The sequence below is a fragment of the Phaethon aethereus genome, assembly GCF_964289735.1.
Source record: "Phaethon aethereus genome assembly, chromosome: 1".
In the NCBI taxonomy this organism is placed as follows: domain Eukaryota; kingdom Metazoa; phylum Chordata; class Aves; order Phaethontiformes; family Phaethontidae; genus Phaethon; species Phaethon aethereus.
This window is the reverse complement of record NC_138575.1, coordinates 69,472,230-69,490,626: the sequence shown is the minus strand read 5'-3', so window position 1 is coordinate 69,490,626 and position 18,397 is coordinate 69,472,230. Positions and strand designations below refer to the sequence as shown.

The window sequence follows — 18,397 nt, the reverse complement described above, 5'->3', positions numbered from 1 at the left end:
TTGGTTCTGTAGGTCTCATATAAGCAGCGCTCTGTCTGGAAATCCTTTCTGCTACTGCTTTCCTTTGAGACAGTTCTTGTATTCCTTAGCTTCTACTCCTCTCTACTGCAGAGTGTCTTGTACACTTCCATGTGACTGTTCATTAACGTTGTCTTGTAGCTGCTTTACATCAGCTACGTTGAAATCTCCTGTTTCCAGGGCTTTTTAGCTCTGCACTTGAACTCTAACAATTTCAAAACTTCATTGCTTTCAGCGTAGCCATCTATCTACAAAGATCTTCTAAGTTCCATCAGGTCTTGTCTGGCCTTCTCTCCTTGTATCAGATCTTCTAGCATCTCTGCCTTGTACTTGATAAGTCTTTGCACATCACATGTCTCAAAGTCAAGTTTTTGCTGCAGAGCATGAGATTGAGATGTGGTATGGTATTTGCTTCAGGAGAACTGCAATACTGAGGTACCATGCTTGTCTGTTGTTTTTTTCCTTTGACAATGTTCTGCTCAGCTTGAGCTTCATATTGTATAGGTAGACTATGAAGTCTCACAACACACACCAGTTGTTTGCCTCAGATGTCTCTGACTATACCAGACTTGCCTAAAACATCCTAAGTGGTAGTCTTGTTCTTTTTGATTTACGTTCACCACATATGTCTGTTTTTTTTCCAGTGTTGCTTAGCATTTCTTTGACTTGATCTTAGAACCTTTTGATTTCTTATGCATCTTTCATAGGAGCATAGCTTTGAACAAGACACATGACTAAAGGATAGACCTGTGAAGCAAGGTGTAGCAATTGTCAGATGTCGTAGCTGATGAGTACTCTTCTGGTTTTATCACTAAAGAGCATGATGACATTTCTTTCATGCTGCTTTTTGCTGTTTGATGATGATGCCATCTGATACCTTCTTTACCTGTCCACCGGACAGTTGCTTAAAATGTCATGCTGGTGCTCCTAATTTACTCATCAGCAAGGCCATGCTACCCGTCTGCCAAAATGACCTTATATTCTGAGCTCCAGTAGTTACAGATCCCTTTGAAATCATCACAGGCTTTTCTCTTCAGCATACTTCCCTGTATTTGGTACCAGCCTACTAGCCATGTTATCAAATCATGGGAATGATACCAAATCAGGTCAGTGTCCTTCTCTGTAGGCTTTTGTGTATACTGCTGTTCATTTTGCTGAAGAATTTGGTCTGGAAAATGATCATACAGTGATAAATCTGTTAAACTCTACTAATTCTCACCCCATTTTTATGTGCTTAGTTCTGTGATAATGCAGAATATGACAGTGGTTTCTGAAGAAATCAGCCTATTAAAATATCGTGGAGAAATAAGAGTCAAATGAATTTACTTAAATTCTGCAGAACTCATTGTGAAATATGCAAGAGTATGTTATGCATCATGTTAAAGAAAAAACTTTAAATACATCCTTATATGTTTTTTTCCCCAAAAAGCTATGCTGAAAAATAACAATAAGAAGGATAAATATTGAAGAAAAGGCAGCATCCTCTAGAAAGAGAACAGTCTGGGAGAAAAAAAAGTTATTTAATCTTACTGAAGTGTGGTTTTAGTCTATGTAGTATCATAATAGGTTAGGATCTGTCCAATCTAAAAAAGAAAATGGAGAAAAGATCAAATAGAGGCTACAGGAGGCACTTATTTGGACTATGAAAAAAACTTTCATTTGATAATTAACTAGGTAAGATTCCTAATTGTCACTAAGTGAGAGACAATGTAAGTCACTAGTCAGAAACTGGGGAGGGGGAAGTGACTTAAGAACAATTTAGTCATTTGTCCTAGTGTATTGAAAATTTTTTAAAAAGTTAATGAGGTTGCAGAAGGCTCTGTACCAGGACACTGTTGAGGGTCCATATGAACTGCCTGGAAATGATGATAAAGTAAAGCTTGTAGAAAACAAAACAAAACAAAAAAAAAGTTACTCAAATTCAAGGATAACAATGTGTAAGCTTGGAAGAACCTAAGAAAACAATTCGTTTGGCCAGTGCATTGATAAATGTAACTCAGAGCTAATAAATGGAAAGGAAACTTTTCCATAGTGTAAAAGCTTTAATAGTTACGTTAGTGTTATAGATGTGTCTTCTGCACTTTTTTTTTCATGGCACCTTTCTGTTATGATTTTGCATAGCAATCCATTCATAACTATATTAAATACTAATTGCAAAGTAAAAGTGAAACTTCAATTAAGTGTCGATTTCTGTCAAGTGCTTCCGTTAATCAGGCTTTGAATCATAGAGAAGGGAGGTAAGCATGAACTAGCTTTAAAAGAAAACTATTTTGCTTACCATGAATAGTCTTTGGACTTAGATCTTTATTTGAATTTTCGGACATCTTTAGTCATCAAACTTGCACTGCACTGTGAGATGGGTAGAAAGACTCTGGGTAAACGAGATACCACATTCTAGTAAAATTATTTCTTTGATTCCCTGCCCCCCCCCGCAAAAGGGCAAAAAAATGTAGCTGAGTTTAAATATATTTACATGTTGAATGTGGCCTGCTCAGATTAGCCATGAGACACTTCCTACATGTTTTTATATTATATTTAACTGAAATTCAGTTTTGCTGTGAGACTCTGCATTATTGCCAAAGTCAGTACTTTGTTCTTAATGTTTTTTTCCAATTTAGTGCTTGAAGAAGTTTCTCAGTTTATGCAGTAGGGGTATGGCGGAAAAGAATCACAGAATCATTAAGGTTGGAAAAGACCTTCAAGATCATCAAGTCCAACCGTTAACCCAACACCACCATGCCCCCTAAACCATGTCCCGAAGCGCCATGTCCACACGTTTTTTGAACACTTCCAGGGATGATGACGCCACCACCTCCCTGGGGAGCCTGTTCCAATGCTTGACCACTCTCTCAGTGAAGAAATTTTTCCTAATATCTAATCCAAACCTCCCCTGGCACAACTTGAGGCCATTTCCTCTCATCCTATTGCTAGTTACTTGGGAGAAGAAACCAATATCCACCTCACCACAACCCCCTTTCAGGTAGTTGTAGAGAGCAATAAGATCTCCCCTCAGCCTCCTCTTCTCCAGACTGAACAACCCCAGTTCCCTCAGCCGCTCCCCATAAGACATGTGCTCCAGACTCCTCACCAGCTTTGTTGCCCTTCTTTGGACACGCTCAAGCCCTCAACATCCTTCTTGTAGTGAGGGGCCCAAAACTGAACACAGTATTTGAGGTGAGGCCTCACCAGTGCCGAGTACAGGGGCACAATCACTTCCACCAGTTTCTCCAGGAGAATGCTGTGGGAGATGCTGTCAAAGGCTTTACGAAAGTCCAGGTAGACAACATCCACAGCCTTTCCCTCATCCACTACACGGGTCACCTGGTCATAGAAGGAGATCAGGTTGGTCAAGCAGGACCTGCCTTTCATGAACCCATGGTGGCTGGGCCTGATCCCTTGGTTGTCCTTCACATGCCCTGTGAGCACCCTCAAGATGAACCACTCCATAATGTTCCCCGGCACGGAGGTCAGGCTGACAGGTCTGTAGTTCCCAGGATCCTCCTTGTGGCCTTTCTTGTAGATGGGCGTCACATTGGCAAGCCTCCAGTCGTCTGGGACCTCCCCTGTTAACCAAGACTGCTGATAAATGATGGAAAATGGCTTGGCAAGCTCTTCTCCAGCTCTCTCAGTACTCTCAGGTGGATCCCATCAGGCCCCATAGACTTGTGGGTATCCAGGTGGCTTAGCAGGTCCTTAACTGTTTCCTTCTGGATTATGGCGAGTTTAGTGTGCTCTCTGTCCCTGTCTTCCAGCTCAGGAAGCTGAATACCCTACGGATACCTGGTCTGGTTGTTAAAGACTGAGGCAAAGAAGGCATTAAGTACCTCAGCCTTGTACTCGTCCTTGGTGACAATGTCTTCCCCGCCAGCCCTTCTTATGGCACATGGGGACTGACTGCTCCTGCGCCTTTAAAATTTCCTTCTTGAAGACTGTCCAGCCTTCCTGGACCGCTTTGTCCTTCAGGACTGTCTCCCAAGGGATTCTTTCAACCAGTGACCTGAACAGGCCAAAGTCTGCCCCTCCGGAAGTCCATGGTAGCAGTTCTGCTGACCCCTCTCCTTACTTCACTCAGAATCAAGAATTCTATCATGTCATGGTCGCAAAGCCCAAGACGGCTTCCGACCATCACATCTCCCACCAGTCCTTCTCTGTTTGTAAACAGCAGGTCAAGTGAGGCACCTCTCCTGGTGGGCTCACTCACCAGCTGTGTCAGGAATTTCTCCTCCACACAGTCCGGGAACCTCCTAGACTGTTTCCTCTCTGCTGTGTTGTACTTCCAGCAGATGTCCGGTAGATTGAAGTCCCCTACAAGAACAAGGGCTAGCGATTGCAAGACTTCTGCCAGTCACTTACAGAATGTTTCATCTGCCTCTTCATCCTGGTTGGGTGGTCTATAACAGACTCCCAGCAGGATATCTGCCTCGTTGGCCTTCCCCCTTATACTTACCTGTAAGCACTCAACTTGGTCTTCACAATCGTTGATTTCTATACAATCAAAACACTCCCTAACATACAGAGCCACCCCACCGCCGCTCCTTCCATGCCTATCCCTTCTGAAGAGCTTATAGCTATCCATTGTAGCAATCCAATCATGAGAGTCATCCCACCATGTTTCTGTGATTGTGATTAAGTCATAGCTGTCCAAGTCATAGCTGTCCTGCTGCACAATGGCTTCCAGCTCCTCCTGTTTGGTGCCCATGCTGCGTGCATTGGTATAGATGCACTTGAGCCGGGCTATCAATTTCATCCCCAAAAGAGACAGGTGCTTGTTCTTCAAACCAAATAGCTAACCTCCCTCTGGCATGATTGTGTGTGGATGCTTTAAACTTATTTCTTAGAGTAATATTTGAACCAAAAATTGTCATACAATAGAAGAAAGCCATGTATATGAGTAGAACTACACTTCTACCTTGCAAGATCATGTCTCCAGAAATGCATGGCAAGGTCCTTTACTGTCCAAACACTCACAAGATGATTTTTCAACAGAGACTCACAAAATCACTGAGATTGGAAGGGACCTCTGGAGATAGTCCAACCTCCCTGTTTACAGCAGTATCAGCTAAAGTGGGTTGCCCAGGGCCATGTTAAGTCAAGTTTTAAATATCTCCATGGACAGAGACTCCTGAGCTACCTCTCTGAGCTACCTGTTCCAGTATTCAAACAAAAGTAAAAAAGTTTTTTTATTAAGTTTGAACAAGATTTTATATATTCCTGTGTTTTGCCTTCTGCCTCTTGTCTTCACTGGGCACCACTGGGAAGAGTCTAGCTTGGTCTTTACTTCCTCCCATCAGGTATTTACACACATTGATAAATGAAATATATCCTGAGCCTTCTCTTCTGGACAATAAGCCTCTACTTGCTTGACAGGTGCCTCAGTCAACTTCATAGACTCTCAGTGAACTCACTCGTGTGTGTCTGCATCTTTCTTGTGCAGGGAAGCCCAGAACTGGACATAGCACTGCAGTGCTCAGTAGAGGGCTCTAACCAGTGGTCTTGCCAGTGCTCAGTAGGGATGAACCTCCCTTGATTAGCTGGCAATGCTCTGCCTAATGCAATCCAGGATGCTGTTGGCCTTCTTTTGCCACAAGGGCATGTTGCCAATTCATATTCAACTTCTTGTCCACCCAGGTCCATTTCTGCAAAGCTTCTTTTCAGTCAGTAAGCACCAACCTGTACTGCATGGGGTTATTCTTCCTCAGTTTCCCTTTGTTGAACTTCATGTTCCTATCAGGCCACTACTCCAGCTTGTCAAGGTCCCTCTAAATGGTAGCATAACCATCTGGTCTATTAACTACACATCCCTGGTTTATGTTGTCTGCAAGCCTGCTCTGCTCCATCATTCAGGTCAGTAATATCAGTAATATCAATCAGAAGGTGATTGCTAAACAGTATTGACCCTGGTGTCAAACCCTGGGGTACACCACTAGTGACTGGCCTCCAGCAGGACTTCATGCGAACAGTATTTTGAGTCCAGCGCATCAGACAGTTTTCTATCCACCTCACTGTCCATTTACCTAGGCTGCATTTCATCAGTTTGAGGATGCTATGGGAGACAATGTCAAAAGCTTTGCAAGGTAAATGATCTCCACTGCTCTCCCATCATCTACTGAGCTAGTCATCTCACTGTAAAAGGTTATTGGGTTGATCAAGCATGATCTCCCCTTTCTAAGTCCATTCTGGCTACTCCCAATCACTTTCTTGTCCTTAATATGTTTAGAAGTGGCTTCCAGTAGGAAGCCATTTGTTTCATCACCTTCCCAGGGATCAAAGTGAGGCAAACCAGCCTGAAGTTTCCCAAATCCTCCTTTTTGCCCCTCTTGAAGATAGTACTGATGTTTGTTTTCTTCCAGTCCTTGCTGGAAGTCCTCCCTTAGTTGCCATTACAAAACTCTATTCAACTAGAGTATTTCAAAAATAGAGTTGTTTCACAAGGAGGGAGGCAGCTCTCTCAGCTCTTATGAGTGCATCCTGCCTGGTCCCATGGACTTGTGTATGTCTGTTTTGCTTACATGCTGCCTAACCTGATCCTCCCCTACTGAAGGTAAGTCTTCATCACCCAAGACGTTCCCACGAGCCTCAGGGGGCTGGGATTCCCGAGGACAATGTTGCAAAGAAGGTATTGAGTACCTCCTAGAGCCCCTTGAGTGCCCTTAAGAACTCAAGTTCTGTTTTACTGAGAAGCCCTGGAACCAGTGTGTCTTTGCTAACTGTTGCAGTAGGTCTCAGAAATGGATTAAATTAGCAGTTTTGTGTATTTGAGAGGGGGGATTATTTTCTCACCTAACACACTTGCATCCTAAGGAGTTTGTCTTGGAAAGTTCTGGAAAGGACACAGACATTTTAATAATTGCACAGCAGTGGCTCTGCTGTGTGTTGGTATGGCAGTCTGTCCAGTCCAGAGTTCTGTGCCCAGTAATGCACAATACTGGGCTCTTTGGACGAGAGAATGAGAAAGCAAAACTGATCATTCCTTACCCAACCATTAGTCCTGTGGGATAAAATTTAGAGCCCATCAAATTCAGGTAATTAACTATGAATATTCTTGTTAGATAGGGTTAATTTTTTTTGTTAGATAACTCTAAAAAAATCTTTCAGTTTCTTGGTTTCAATTGTATCAAGCGACAGTGACTTCGAATATACTGTTTTCTTTTCTACAGGCAATAGCATTCCTTGTATACCCAATGCTTTTTTAGTTTCATTTACTATATTCTTTTTGTACAAAGTAAATAAGACCATCTTATTCACCTTTCCTATTTATTATTTCTCTTTCATGCAGCATTTTCTGTGTATTTTTTCTGAATTAAATCATGCCCTTCTTTCTTCATATGCCAGTCATTCCATGTCCCTGGTCGCTTCTAGTCATCTGCCCATCTTTTTGTAAATATTGTTATTAATCCTGTCATATTTAATAAGAAAACGTACTGATTCTACAAATTGATTAAACCTTTAATTATTTTTCTGTGCGGCTATATGTATCCTCCAATTTCCCACAATGTGGAATATTTATGTAAATGAGTGTGAGTTATAATTCCAGTTTTTAACAAAAATCGTTTTAAATGTTCTTTATGTGCACACTAATCCTGCATGTATCTAAATTACTTCTATCTGCCTACTGATGCAGGAAAAGCATGTGTGTTGCTTGGTTTCTAAGGTGCGTGGGGTTTTTTTGGTTGTTTTTGTTTTTTAAAGTGCTGGAAAAGCAGAAGGTAAGAAAGAGAACTGCGATTTAAATTAGAGGGAAGCCTTGTACTCAGGATATCTTGGAATCAAGTGTTTATTTTTACATATGCTTTGTGGTTTTAGAAAATTAGGTTGCAGTTGTTACAGTTCTTTCAATAGCATAACATTTCATAATCAGTGCTGTGACTAATATTTTTGGTTATTGAGTATTGGCTACATTTGGATTTTACTATAGTGGAAAAGATTTTGTCCCGCTTACTAAAAAATACTTCTTTTCTGTTGCAGTGTAAGACCTGCTCAGAGCCAAAACAAATAACCAGTTCTTCTGCAATCTATAACAACCCCAACCTTATCAAACCAATTCCAGTGAAGCCTAGTGAAAATCAGCATCCACGAATATCTCAGCAAAGCAAGGTAAAATGTTGTGTGTTTTCTGCCTAGTGCTGCTGTAGTCAAGTAGCCATGTAAGAATATTTATTTGAGTCAGAATGTCAGTGCAAGAATTTGAGGTGGAACCACAATAAGGAATTATTTTAATGAAAAACTAATCTGTTTTAGAAAAAGCCCCCAACCACCACCATGTTATGTGGAAGCATGTAAATTTCAGGCATACTATCCTGATGCAACGAAGAAATACTAGTCTTTCAATTTTCAGATGCTGCTTTGATTGCAAGCAGTTTAGTCAGCTGCTGGACCACATTTTTTGTGTTCTTTTTCTTTAGGTGAATTCAGTTAATCTAAATAAAGAAAAGTATCTTGATGTATCATCAAGCTAAATCACACTGTAAAATCTTAAAAACTTAATTCAGCTGTGATGGGGAGATGCACAAGAAGTGGCCCTACTTCACACAAGGGGAGATTCTGTCTCTTACTAGTACTAATGTTATACTGATGGCTGAAAGGGAAGGTGCTCTTATTTAAAGTGAAGCCACTGCTATCTCTCAGATCACTGTTTTTCTCCCACATTAACAGCTTGACAACTGTCGTCTTGCCCTTCCTGTGTGACAAAACTATTAAAAATTCTCTTGGGAGAAAAGAGCATAGCAGTTTTCTTGGCTTTTCCTTGAATACTGCTGGTTAAATATTGTCACCACTTAATGTAACTTATGCATGAGGGAACTATGTTTACTTTTTTTTTCCTTGGTCCCCTCACAGAATGTGGATCCTGAACCACAGCACTTGTCTTTGACAGCTCTGTTTGGAAAACAAGAAAAGCCAGATGTCTCAGAACCGCTTAGTAAACAGCATCAAGAGAATCTTCCTGTTAGGCAGGGTGTGGTACGTTCACTGTCCTACGAAGAACCTAGCAGGCATTCACCCTCTGCAGAGAAACAGCTTTGCCCCGCCATTCAGAAGCTTATGGTGCGTGGGACAGACCTTCATCCGCTTGCTGAGTTTCCCGAGAACCGACTCTGTGAAAACGGCAATATCCACCCTGTGGGTGAGACTTTCACAGGACTCTTCCAACCTGTGACTTCTCATGGTATTGCAACATCTCATGTAGTTCAGGATACTGCTGGCACACAGAGCTTATTACAGAAATTACAGGGTCAATCAGGGTCAGTGACTAAAATGGACCCCAATGCAACAGGGTCCGTGGACTCGACAGCTCCTGTGTTCAGCAGGACTCCTGCTGCTGTTGGAGCACCAGCAGCACCGGTAAACAATATGAGCCAGCCACCTTTGGTGTATTTCAATGGTTCCCTGCCAGGCCAGGCTTTGGAGTCTCAGACACTTGGTAAAGAACAATCCAAACTTCCTAGACAGCCACTTTCTCTCTCTGGCAATCAAGCAGCCAATTCTGGAGTGATTTCACCTCAAGAGTTATTGAAAAAACTCCAGATAGTGCAACAAGAACAACAGTTGCATGTATCCAGCAGACCAACCTTGGCAGCTAAGTTCCCTGTTGTTACTCAGAATACCAATACACTGAAACCACTGGATTCCTGGATAGAAAAGGCACCAGGTACAGAAAAACAGAGCTCGCTCTTTCAGGTAAATGGGCAACATCAACATTTTAAATAAAAAAACTTCTAGCAATCTTTTGAACTTGGAGTTTTGTAAGGTTAGTCTTTGTTTTATTTTGGCCAGTATATTCTTGTTATTATCTTACCACATGTTGTACATCATTCATTTTGCAGGTGATAATTTAACATCAACTAAGTTCTGATTTGCCAAGCTGTGATAATGTAAATACTGAAGGCTACATCTCTTGCACATCAATAATGACCAAAAATACCACAGTCTTGGGTTTTTCCAGAGGTACTTTGAAAAGTCACCTAGCTTTTAGTTGCCATACTTAGTCTTAGGTTGTTCTGTGTAATTGCTGGTTATTGAGTGTAATATTTTGGGTTTAATATTTTTTTTTGTCTTAAAAAATTAGTCATAGCTTTCTCTGTGCAAGTATTCATTCCTTTGTATGCCAGTTGCTAAAGGTGCTTAAAAGGTCACTTGTTTTATAACAGCAGTTTTCTGAAGTATTTGTATAGTGCTGAATTAGCTATCTAGTACCATAACTGCTACTTCTAGCTATTCAGTAGCTATTTTTTTATTTGCTATCTATTATTTTGAAAAAAGGCCTTGTGCCTCAATGCCATCAAAAAAAAAACAAAGCCCCTAATTCTGGTGATTGTGACCCCGAAAGTCAGATTGGTGTCTAGATGTCAAGAGACTGTGTCTCTCTGATGAGTGCATTTTTCCTCACAAAAGCATCATGTGCAATTACAAAATGTCCCATTCTGGACAACAGCTGTCTTTGTTAACAACTTCATTCTCTGTAGGATCTTCTACACTTGAATGTCTTTAAATGTCCTGTTTGGGAATGAGTGAGCATCTAAGCTCCTTTTAACTTCCTTTATCGTGGACAAACTGTCCAGAAGACTTGTGTTGTGCTGTACTGGAGTCTAGAAGTTACTTATCCAAATGAAAAAGCATTCACCTTTTCAGTGTAATATTCAAAAGCTGCTTTTCTATTGCAACTTCTTAAAAACCTGAATGAAAGACTACAGAATACTTCAGCATGCTCCAGGAATCCTCCTTATTCTAGAAAGTTGTCCTACACATGAAGAGGCTGAAACAGTCTTTTAACAATTAAGGGCCACATCTGTCACTAACACTGTAACAGGTCAAGATTTCTAATTCTGTGAGAGAGGTCAGAGGAATATGAATTTGATATAGCAAATAGATATATCAATATATAGATAATATTTTATTCTTTTAATTAAAGCAACATGACTTTGAGTCTGTGTGAGTTTTGGGGGGATTAGTCATTGAAATTATTCAGGATCAGTTGCTTACAGATCGTAATCTGACTTTCCAGTGGAGTGCTAATAAATAAAAAGAGGATCCAGAGTCATAAAAATTTACTTCTGTTTTCACTGGGAATCAACTTACCTGCTAGAAACTAAAGAAATTGTTTGATTCACTGGTAAATGTACTGATAGTATAGAGACATAACACGTTCCTACTTTGAAGGTAAAAGTGAAATGAGGCAAGTGCCAGACTTTACATTATAAACCAGTATGCATAAATAAAAAATGGCAAATAAGTTCATATTTTCAAATGAAAATCCATATTGATGCTGATATGGCTAATGACTTTATTTGTGTATATTTGAAAAAGAAAATTATGCCGGCATTGGTTGCAATATGGAAAGGGAATTACTGAGGTCTGACATAATGCAATTTCAATAATTTTATGCTTGAGTACGAATAGAACAATAGCTTGAGAGAAGAGAAAAATCTTAACTGGAACAAGTGTCATTCACTGTGATTATTGATGTAAGTTTGCCTTAAAAAAAAAAAAAAAAGGCAACTAAGGAGACACTGAGTCTCAATTTGCTTGGTTGTGAGCAGACCAAGTGGATTGAGACTGCCTAGGAGTGGCTTTACAGACTGACACAGCCACAGCTGCTATCAAAACAATGTTAGATGCAGTTCTTCCAACACATTTAGTTTTGTTTATGAGACTTAATACATAGAATAAAAATGTCAATGAAAGTATGACTAGTTATTGTTTAGGATACCTGAAGTTCTGTAATCTGGAAGGAATGGCCTTATGTGCAGCAGATTGCCAGGAAAAAAAAAGGCAGGGGAGGCTAAAAATGAAGGAACGAGTCTGTATTCTTGTAGAATTGCCATGAATTAGCCACATGAAATATGCCTACTTTTGAAAAAAATTTTAAGATAAGAATTTGAAACAACTTTTAAAAGCAACATTAATCTTTTTATAATATCATCCTTGCCATAGACCAAAGGGTTTAAGTGCTGCCATGCCTGCAGACAGACGTTCGAGTGAAATAGAATTGGCACAAATATATCTGCACATGCTCATGCAAAATTGATCAAAGCAGATTCTGACAAGTGCAACAAAAGGTTTGTTCTCTGTAATTATTTATCTTTTGGTATTGCCTCTTCTACTACAATTCAGCATACAGAAAAAACAAATTCTAAAAAGTCTGGCAGGAATGGAAAGGTATCTGGACAGTGTCTGTTGTTGGAAAAATCCTATTAAAGGAACACTCTAGATCCATCAGCAGCACTAAGAAAATGAAAGCAATAGTCTTCTCCACAATTGACACATTACAAGTCCAAGTTTAAATTGGCTTCTGCTGCATCTCCATATGGTGTAAGAACTGTGATCTCCCACATGGAAAGAAAGAGACCAGTTACCAGAAAAAAAAAAAAAGAAGAAGAAAAAAAGCAAAAACTGAAGAATAATACTTGGAAGTATTCAGTCTGGTCTGGTGCCAGCCCTATTCTGTGAAGTATTCCTTATGTGGACAGTGAGTAACGTGTGCTTGAGATGCTATAATAAAGCATTAATCTGCAGTGGGCTTTTAAGCATATGCTTAGTGTTAGGCATGAGTTATCCTGATTATAGATACATGCATGCTTAAGTGTTTATGTTAATCTGAATTATGGTTTTAAAAGTGCTTACAATAACCTTGACACAAATTTATCTTTTCTTCAGAAAAATTTATCTTTTCTTCAGAAGGCCACTTATCTTGCAGCCCATTTTTCTCATTTCTTGGAGCATTTTCCATCAAGAATATATTTTGGACATAGTGTTACGTCTTCTGAATATGTGCGTGGTACCTAATACCTTTGGTGTGAGCATTGCACCGTTACCTCTCAATTGTCCTGACTGCAGTTTCAGCATGTAAACATGCACCGGAGGAATGCAATAGGTACATTAAACTTTTGTTTTGAAAAGTACCTCAACATGCTGTAGTTAAACATAAATTTAAAAATTCCTAATTAAACTGGAACGGCAAAGTAACGTTAGCATTGTAGCCAGCTTTCTTTTAATAGTAGCTCTCTTTTAATGTAAAAATGGTTCAGGAACTTTAATATTCTCAGTTTTAAGTAATGCCACTTAAAAAGAGAGGCCCACAGCATCCACTGGGTGCTGATATTCCAGCGAAGTACTTGATGCACATGGGATCCTGCACACATAGGAAGCAACAGAGGGTTCCAGTTTGCATTACAGGAGATCCAATGCATTCCTTAGTTCATGGTGTTATGTGAATTTGCCAGCTATCATGTCATTTGGCTGCGAGCAGCCACGTGGAATATCAAACAGATATCTCAGTGAGCATTTGTGCTTCAGAGAGGGAATACTATGTGCTGCAACGATTATTTTGCACATTTTTCATTGTTCTTACTTCATCGTTGCACAACTGATGGTAGATTCCTGCTCTGTTACTAGTGACTCAGAGATTTAAGTATGGACCTGATAAAATTGGAGATAATTCAGTAGAGGCTGGATGAACAAGCAACTCAGGTTAGATTCTGTGGGAAAAAAGTTGATCAACAGCATTTTGGAAGGGCCATTACGTCATGTGAGAAATTACTCAAAGCTAAAAGATCGGCCCAAAGGCTATTGTGGCTCTATAGAGCATTTTCAGTGCTTTCAGCAAAAGCACAGTGCTAGATGAGTTACTTGGCTAATAATGCCAAGATTGGCATCCCATTTTCTGATGGATGTCAGTTGTCCTAGTGACTGAAGGTGATCTGAACTAAATCCAAAATGAAAATTTGCCTTTATGTTTTAAAAAAAACATGGTACTTATATAAAAGTTTGTTAAATGACAGAAGCTTTGAGCATGAACTGTTAGAAGAAAATACATTTTAATGTTTGCATAAAGAAACAAATGCTATGCACTGAAAAAATGGTACCTATATTTTCTGTTTTTCTTCTGACACAAATTTAAGTTTCTCAGTAACCTGTAGATATTAGCTGTGTCACCAGTAGATGGCAATATTGCTTATTCCATATAGCTTCCATATGCTTGGCAAGTCCTAAGAAAAAGCTGTTTCTATTCGGGGAAAACAAATAATTTTTCATATGCTTTTTAAACCACAACTTTATACATGTTTGACAGTAGTAGCTGTATTTGAGTAAGAGCATAGTTTACCTCAGGTTTTGTTTATTTGCCTTGGACTCTAGAGAGAAATGTCTTTGGGTTTCAAAGAACGTGTCATCTAGGTCTTTGACATAGGCTGTTGTAGATTCAACTATATGAGTGGGACAGTCTATCTCCTCCAGCTGCTCACCACCATCCCTTTTCTGGAGATTCCTACTCTTGGAGAGCAGTTTGTATATGCATTGTTTAAATCATAGTAGGAAGAGTCATCTGGTTTAAGCAAACCCTGCCAATTTTGCTTGAGTTAAATTAAAGAGAAGTTGCTTCAGCTGCATGGATGAGTAGAGCAAAAGCATTCTGGTAAGTGTCTGGAGGTAGTCAATCCTCCACAGGCAGGAGAACAACCTTCTCTCAGGAGAACATCTGTGCAGAGCCTGAAGGTCTCGCTCCACAGAGGGATATCACTTTGGTCTTAACATTGGTTTTCTTCCAAAATGAACATTGTTTTTCAAGCATACATGCACAAAAATACGCACCAACTTGCTGTTTGAAGTAAACCTACAATGAGTTAGGAATACCTTAACTCATTCAGGAGCTTATTACACAGAGCTGATGATTACTCTTATGATTACATGCCGTGGGGTAGGAAGAAAGCTGTAAGTCAAGAGTTTTCGTTTTAAGTAGTACTCTATATTTGAGAAACAGAAACAATGTTTAGCTAAAATGTGAACTGGGAGATTTTTGTATTACGTGCATATTGTATGCTTTCTAATATCTATGAGTCTTTCCTGAGACCTAGTCTTTCTGCTTCCTTAAATTTTGCATAAAACAGCATGAGATCTCAGTCCTCCTTGTTTCTTTCTATTTCTCTTTGTATTGTAGTCTAACTAACATTGTTCAGAAATGTCTTGGGTAGAACAATCGTGATTAGGAGTAAGACAAGCTACAGAAATAGGAATGTTCTTTAATACTAAACTATGTTGTTTTGCATACCTAGGAGGTAAACCTCAGTTTTATTTTCTTAATTTTAATTTTTCTTCAGAACTTAAATGTAACCCAGTACACAGAGTAAAGTGATTCAGTAGCCTTTCACCTTCATATTTCATACAATAAATCATGTTCCAGTCAAACAGAGAGGAGCTTTGGTAAGCTCGTATCAGTTCCTTTGTATGTTCTGTTCTTTGAAAAAAAAAATCATATGCTTGAATAGTGAGGAGATGGCTGATTAAGATTTATTACTAGAATTACCGGGAGGGAGCTCTAATATCTACAAACTGAGAGAATAAACTTTCCATTATGTTGTATGTTGTATCTGATAGTATTTGCTAGTCCTGCATGTTTTACAGTTCCAAGATGCACAGCAAAATTTAAAAGTAAAAATTCTTTGGCCCATAGTATTTGCACGTGGGCATGGATATGATACTGAGGGAACTTGTAGAACTACTGCAGCATCAAGGTTTTCTATCTCTTAGAGGGCCTTTTTGATTCTGTCAACTCCATGTTGGTTAAGAGTTGGTTCTATTTCTCACAGTGCCACCAGCTCACTGTGGCTCTTTAGATAAATCACTTAATCTCTGTTTTTTCTCCCCTCTCCTTAAGTAAAATGAGAAGAAAAAAATATATGCATATATATACTTATAAAGGAATTTGAAAGTTATAATTGGAATATACTTTCTAGTATTAGGTACAAAGGTTAGTCTTTAATAGTGATATCTGCATGTAAGTATGTTCTCAAAGATTAAACTTAATGATTTACAGTCCTATGTAGAAGACTTTACAGCTGCATTCTTCAAGAGTGCTGATATTTAATAGTAGTCTGATTTCTGAAATAAATGCTCTTGTCCTAAGATTTGCCTATCAGATAGATGTAATCACAGTTGAATCCATTGCTGCAATCTCAAATTGGATGGAAGACCTTTTAATCTGGAAATAGATCATAACGATGGTCCTGAGCTGGAGTCTCACATGGCTATCGATCTCCAGCAGTCTCTGTACCTGTTGCCAATCAGTTTGCAGTTTTCATCATCTTTATTCCCATAGGATTAAGTAGATAGGTTTTATTGATGACTTCATTTTTATATGAACAGGTAATCTCACCTCAACGCATTCCTGCCACTGTTACTCCTACCTTGTTGATGTCCCCAATGGTGTTCACTCAGTCCACACCTGCTCCACCAAAAGCAAATGAAAGTGGGCGGTTAGCAGCGGCAAACCAAGAACCTGCTGCTAGCTCAGCTGGCCTTCTCCTGCCACTGCAAACCCCAGAGCCATCTGTGGTCAAGAGCAGCTCAATGACGAAGATGCAGCTGCAGGAAACACTTTTACACCTGATCCAGGTAAAGCACCGAGAATTCTCCTACTTTGCTTAAAATTCTGATTCCCATTTTGATAATAAGCACCCTATAATCCGTTGCATCCATCTGACTAGAGGCTGAATAATTAGAATATATGTTGTGCTACTTATGGCTGCATGTTAATGGAGCACTATGGCGTAGACTATGGATGTGATAGCCTCTCCATACACACAGCTGGCTTAACTGCATTTTGATTAATGCATCTGGTTTGGGGTTCAGGAAAGAGAACAAATTTGACAGAAAAGAACAAAGATGACTGAAAGCTTCATAAGGTCGGCCTACGAGCCAGAGAGATACCTATTATATTTTTAGCTAAGGATAAATAATGGGTGATTATCCTAGCTGCCAAATATTTCAGAGATGCATGTTAGCAGTAAGAGGAATTCAGATGGGAAATTAAAATTGCAGGATGAGTGTGAGCAACTTCAAAATACAGGTTAGATAACCTAAAAATACACTAGTTCAGTCTATTCAATGTAATTCTTTAGTTCAAATGCTAAAATTCCTCAAGCTGCAGTTATGCAGGTTTAAATGTGACAAAGCATTAAAAACATTATGTATGAGATGATTGTCTGCTGCACTGGGATAATGTGAGTGATTATGAATATTTTTTTCCTTAACTTGCCATGTGATGAATATCTGAAGAGTAGAGATTGAGGAGAGGTTTTATAACTTGAGCTGGTTATAAAGCATAAGGAATAGAGACATGGTTTAAGGGTTCAATTTGTAGGCCAAAACTATGTGCCTGTATGGCTTTGGAATAAAAATAAAAGTTGCTATTGGAATGTTGAAGTTACTCACGTAAAATGTGATTTAAATTATAGACCCAGAAAGAAAATTGTATCTTTAACAAATTAGAAGCTTTTCTCATTTTTCCCTGTATTTTTAGTTTGGCATTAAAAAATAAAAATATCATATTATCCTGTCTGTACATACTTTGAGTGTCTGGATAGTAGGAAAACCATATATGAAGTTAAAAAGGAAACTAGTCAAGAAAAAATGGATTTTACCCTCTGAAACTGTACTTTTGTATTTGACCCTGCTGTTCTTGGTGGTAGGTAGAATAAACTGAGTTACCTGGAAATTACTGCCAATTTCTTATCCGTTATTTTCAGTTATATAAAACTACCATCTTGAATGCTCCTGATTTTCCTCAAATAGTATCTTAATTTTAATTATCTTCTTAAATTCATGTGAGCTACTCAGGACATCATTCTCAACGAGGGTTGACCTGTTCTTGCAAAATGATAGGATCAAAACCCAGGGTGCTTCACTGTTCCTTCAGACATGCTTAGAATTATCACTGACCTAATGGAGAAGACTACTTAAGGAAATCCCAGGTCAATGAGGGCAGAGGGAATGAATTACAGGATTGTGTGGTCACTGCAATACCATGCAAGAACAGTGGAATCAAGTTAAATCCGGTGTGAGTTTGGAAAATCGTCTTTCTGGGTACTCATTACTTCTTATAGAGATACAGTCATGTTTGCTGCAATAAAGTTTATATTCTCATCCAGTGCTTGTAAGGCTATTAGCAAGGCTTGGAAATAATACATATTTTTTTGGTAAATAGCCTTCCCTTAAAATAGAATAAGGTTGAAAAGTATTTCATCCGTAACTGGAAAAAAAAGTCTAATCTGTTTACTCAGGAACACCTAAGGTGCACTAACAATTACCTGTTTTGTTTTTCAGAACGATGACAACTTCTTAAATATTATTTATGAAGCATATCTCTTCAGTGTGAGAAAGGCAGCAATGAAAAAGTCTATGTGAAAGATGATTTTAAAATTCAATTTGTATTGCTTCCTGAACTCCGGGGAAAAAGGTTTCAGATTTTTCAAGTATGTTTACGTTTAAAGAAACGAATGGTCTTAGGCATTTTGCATACACATAGATTTTGCTTGTGGGCATGTACATGCTGTACTGAGGAAGAAGTGAGCAGAAATGGGTTGTGCCTTTAGGGAAGGGAGTGTCACAA

General features: G+C 39.1%; 1 protein-coding gene across 1 annotated transcript in view; it reads left to right on the top strand.

Annotated features, from left to right (window-relative positions):
• The window catches only part of DCP1B (decapping mRNA 1B), a gene marked incomplete at both ends in the record, with an annotated part of 48,212 nt that extends 30,020 nt beyond the window's left edge, over positions 1-18,192 (top strand). The window contains 4 exons of the mRNA XM_082008536.1: positions 7,984-8,112; positions 8,854-9,693; positions 16,153-16,401; positions 18,112-18,192. Of these exons, the coding sequence (XP_081864662.1) occupies positions 7,984-8,112; positions 8,854-9,693; positions 16,153-16,401; positions 18,112-18,192 (1,299 nt within the window). The remainder of the gene's footprint in view (positions 1-7,983; positions 8,113-8,853; positions 9,694-16,152; positions 16,402-18,111) is intronic.
• Positions 18,193-18,397: the final 205 nt, after the last annotated feature.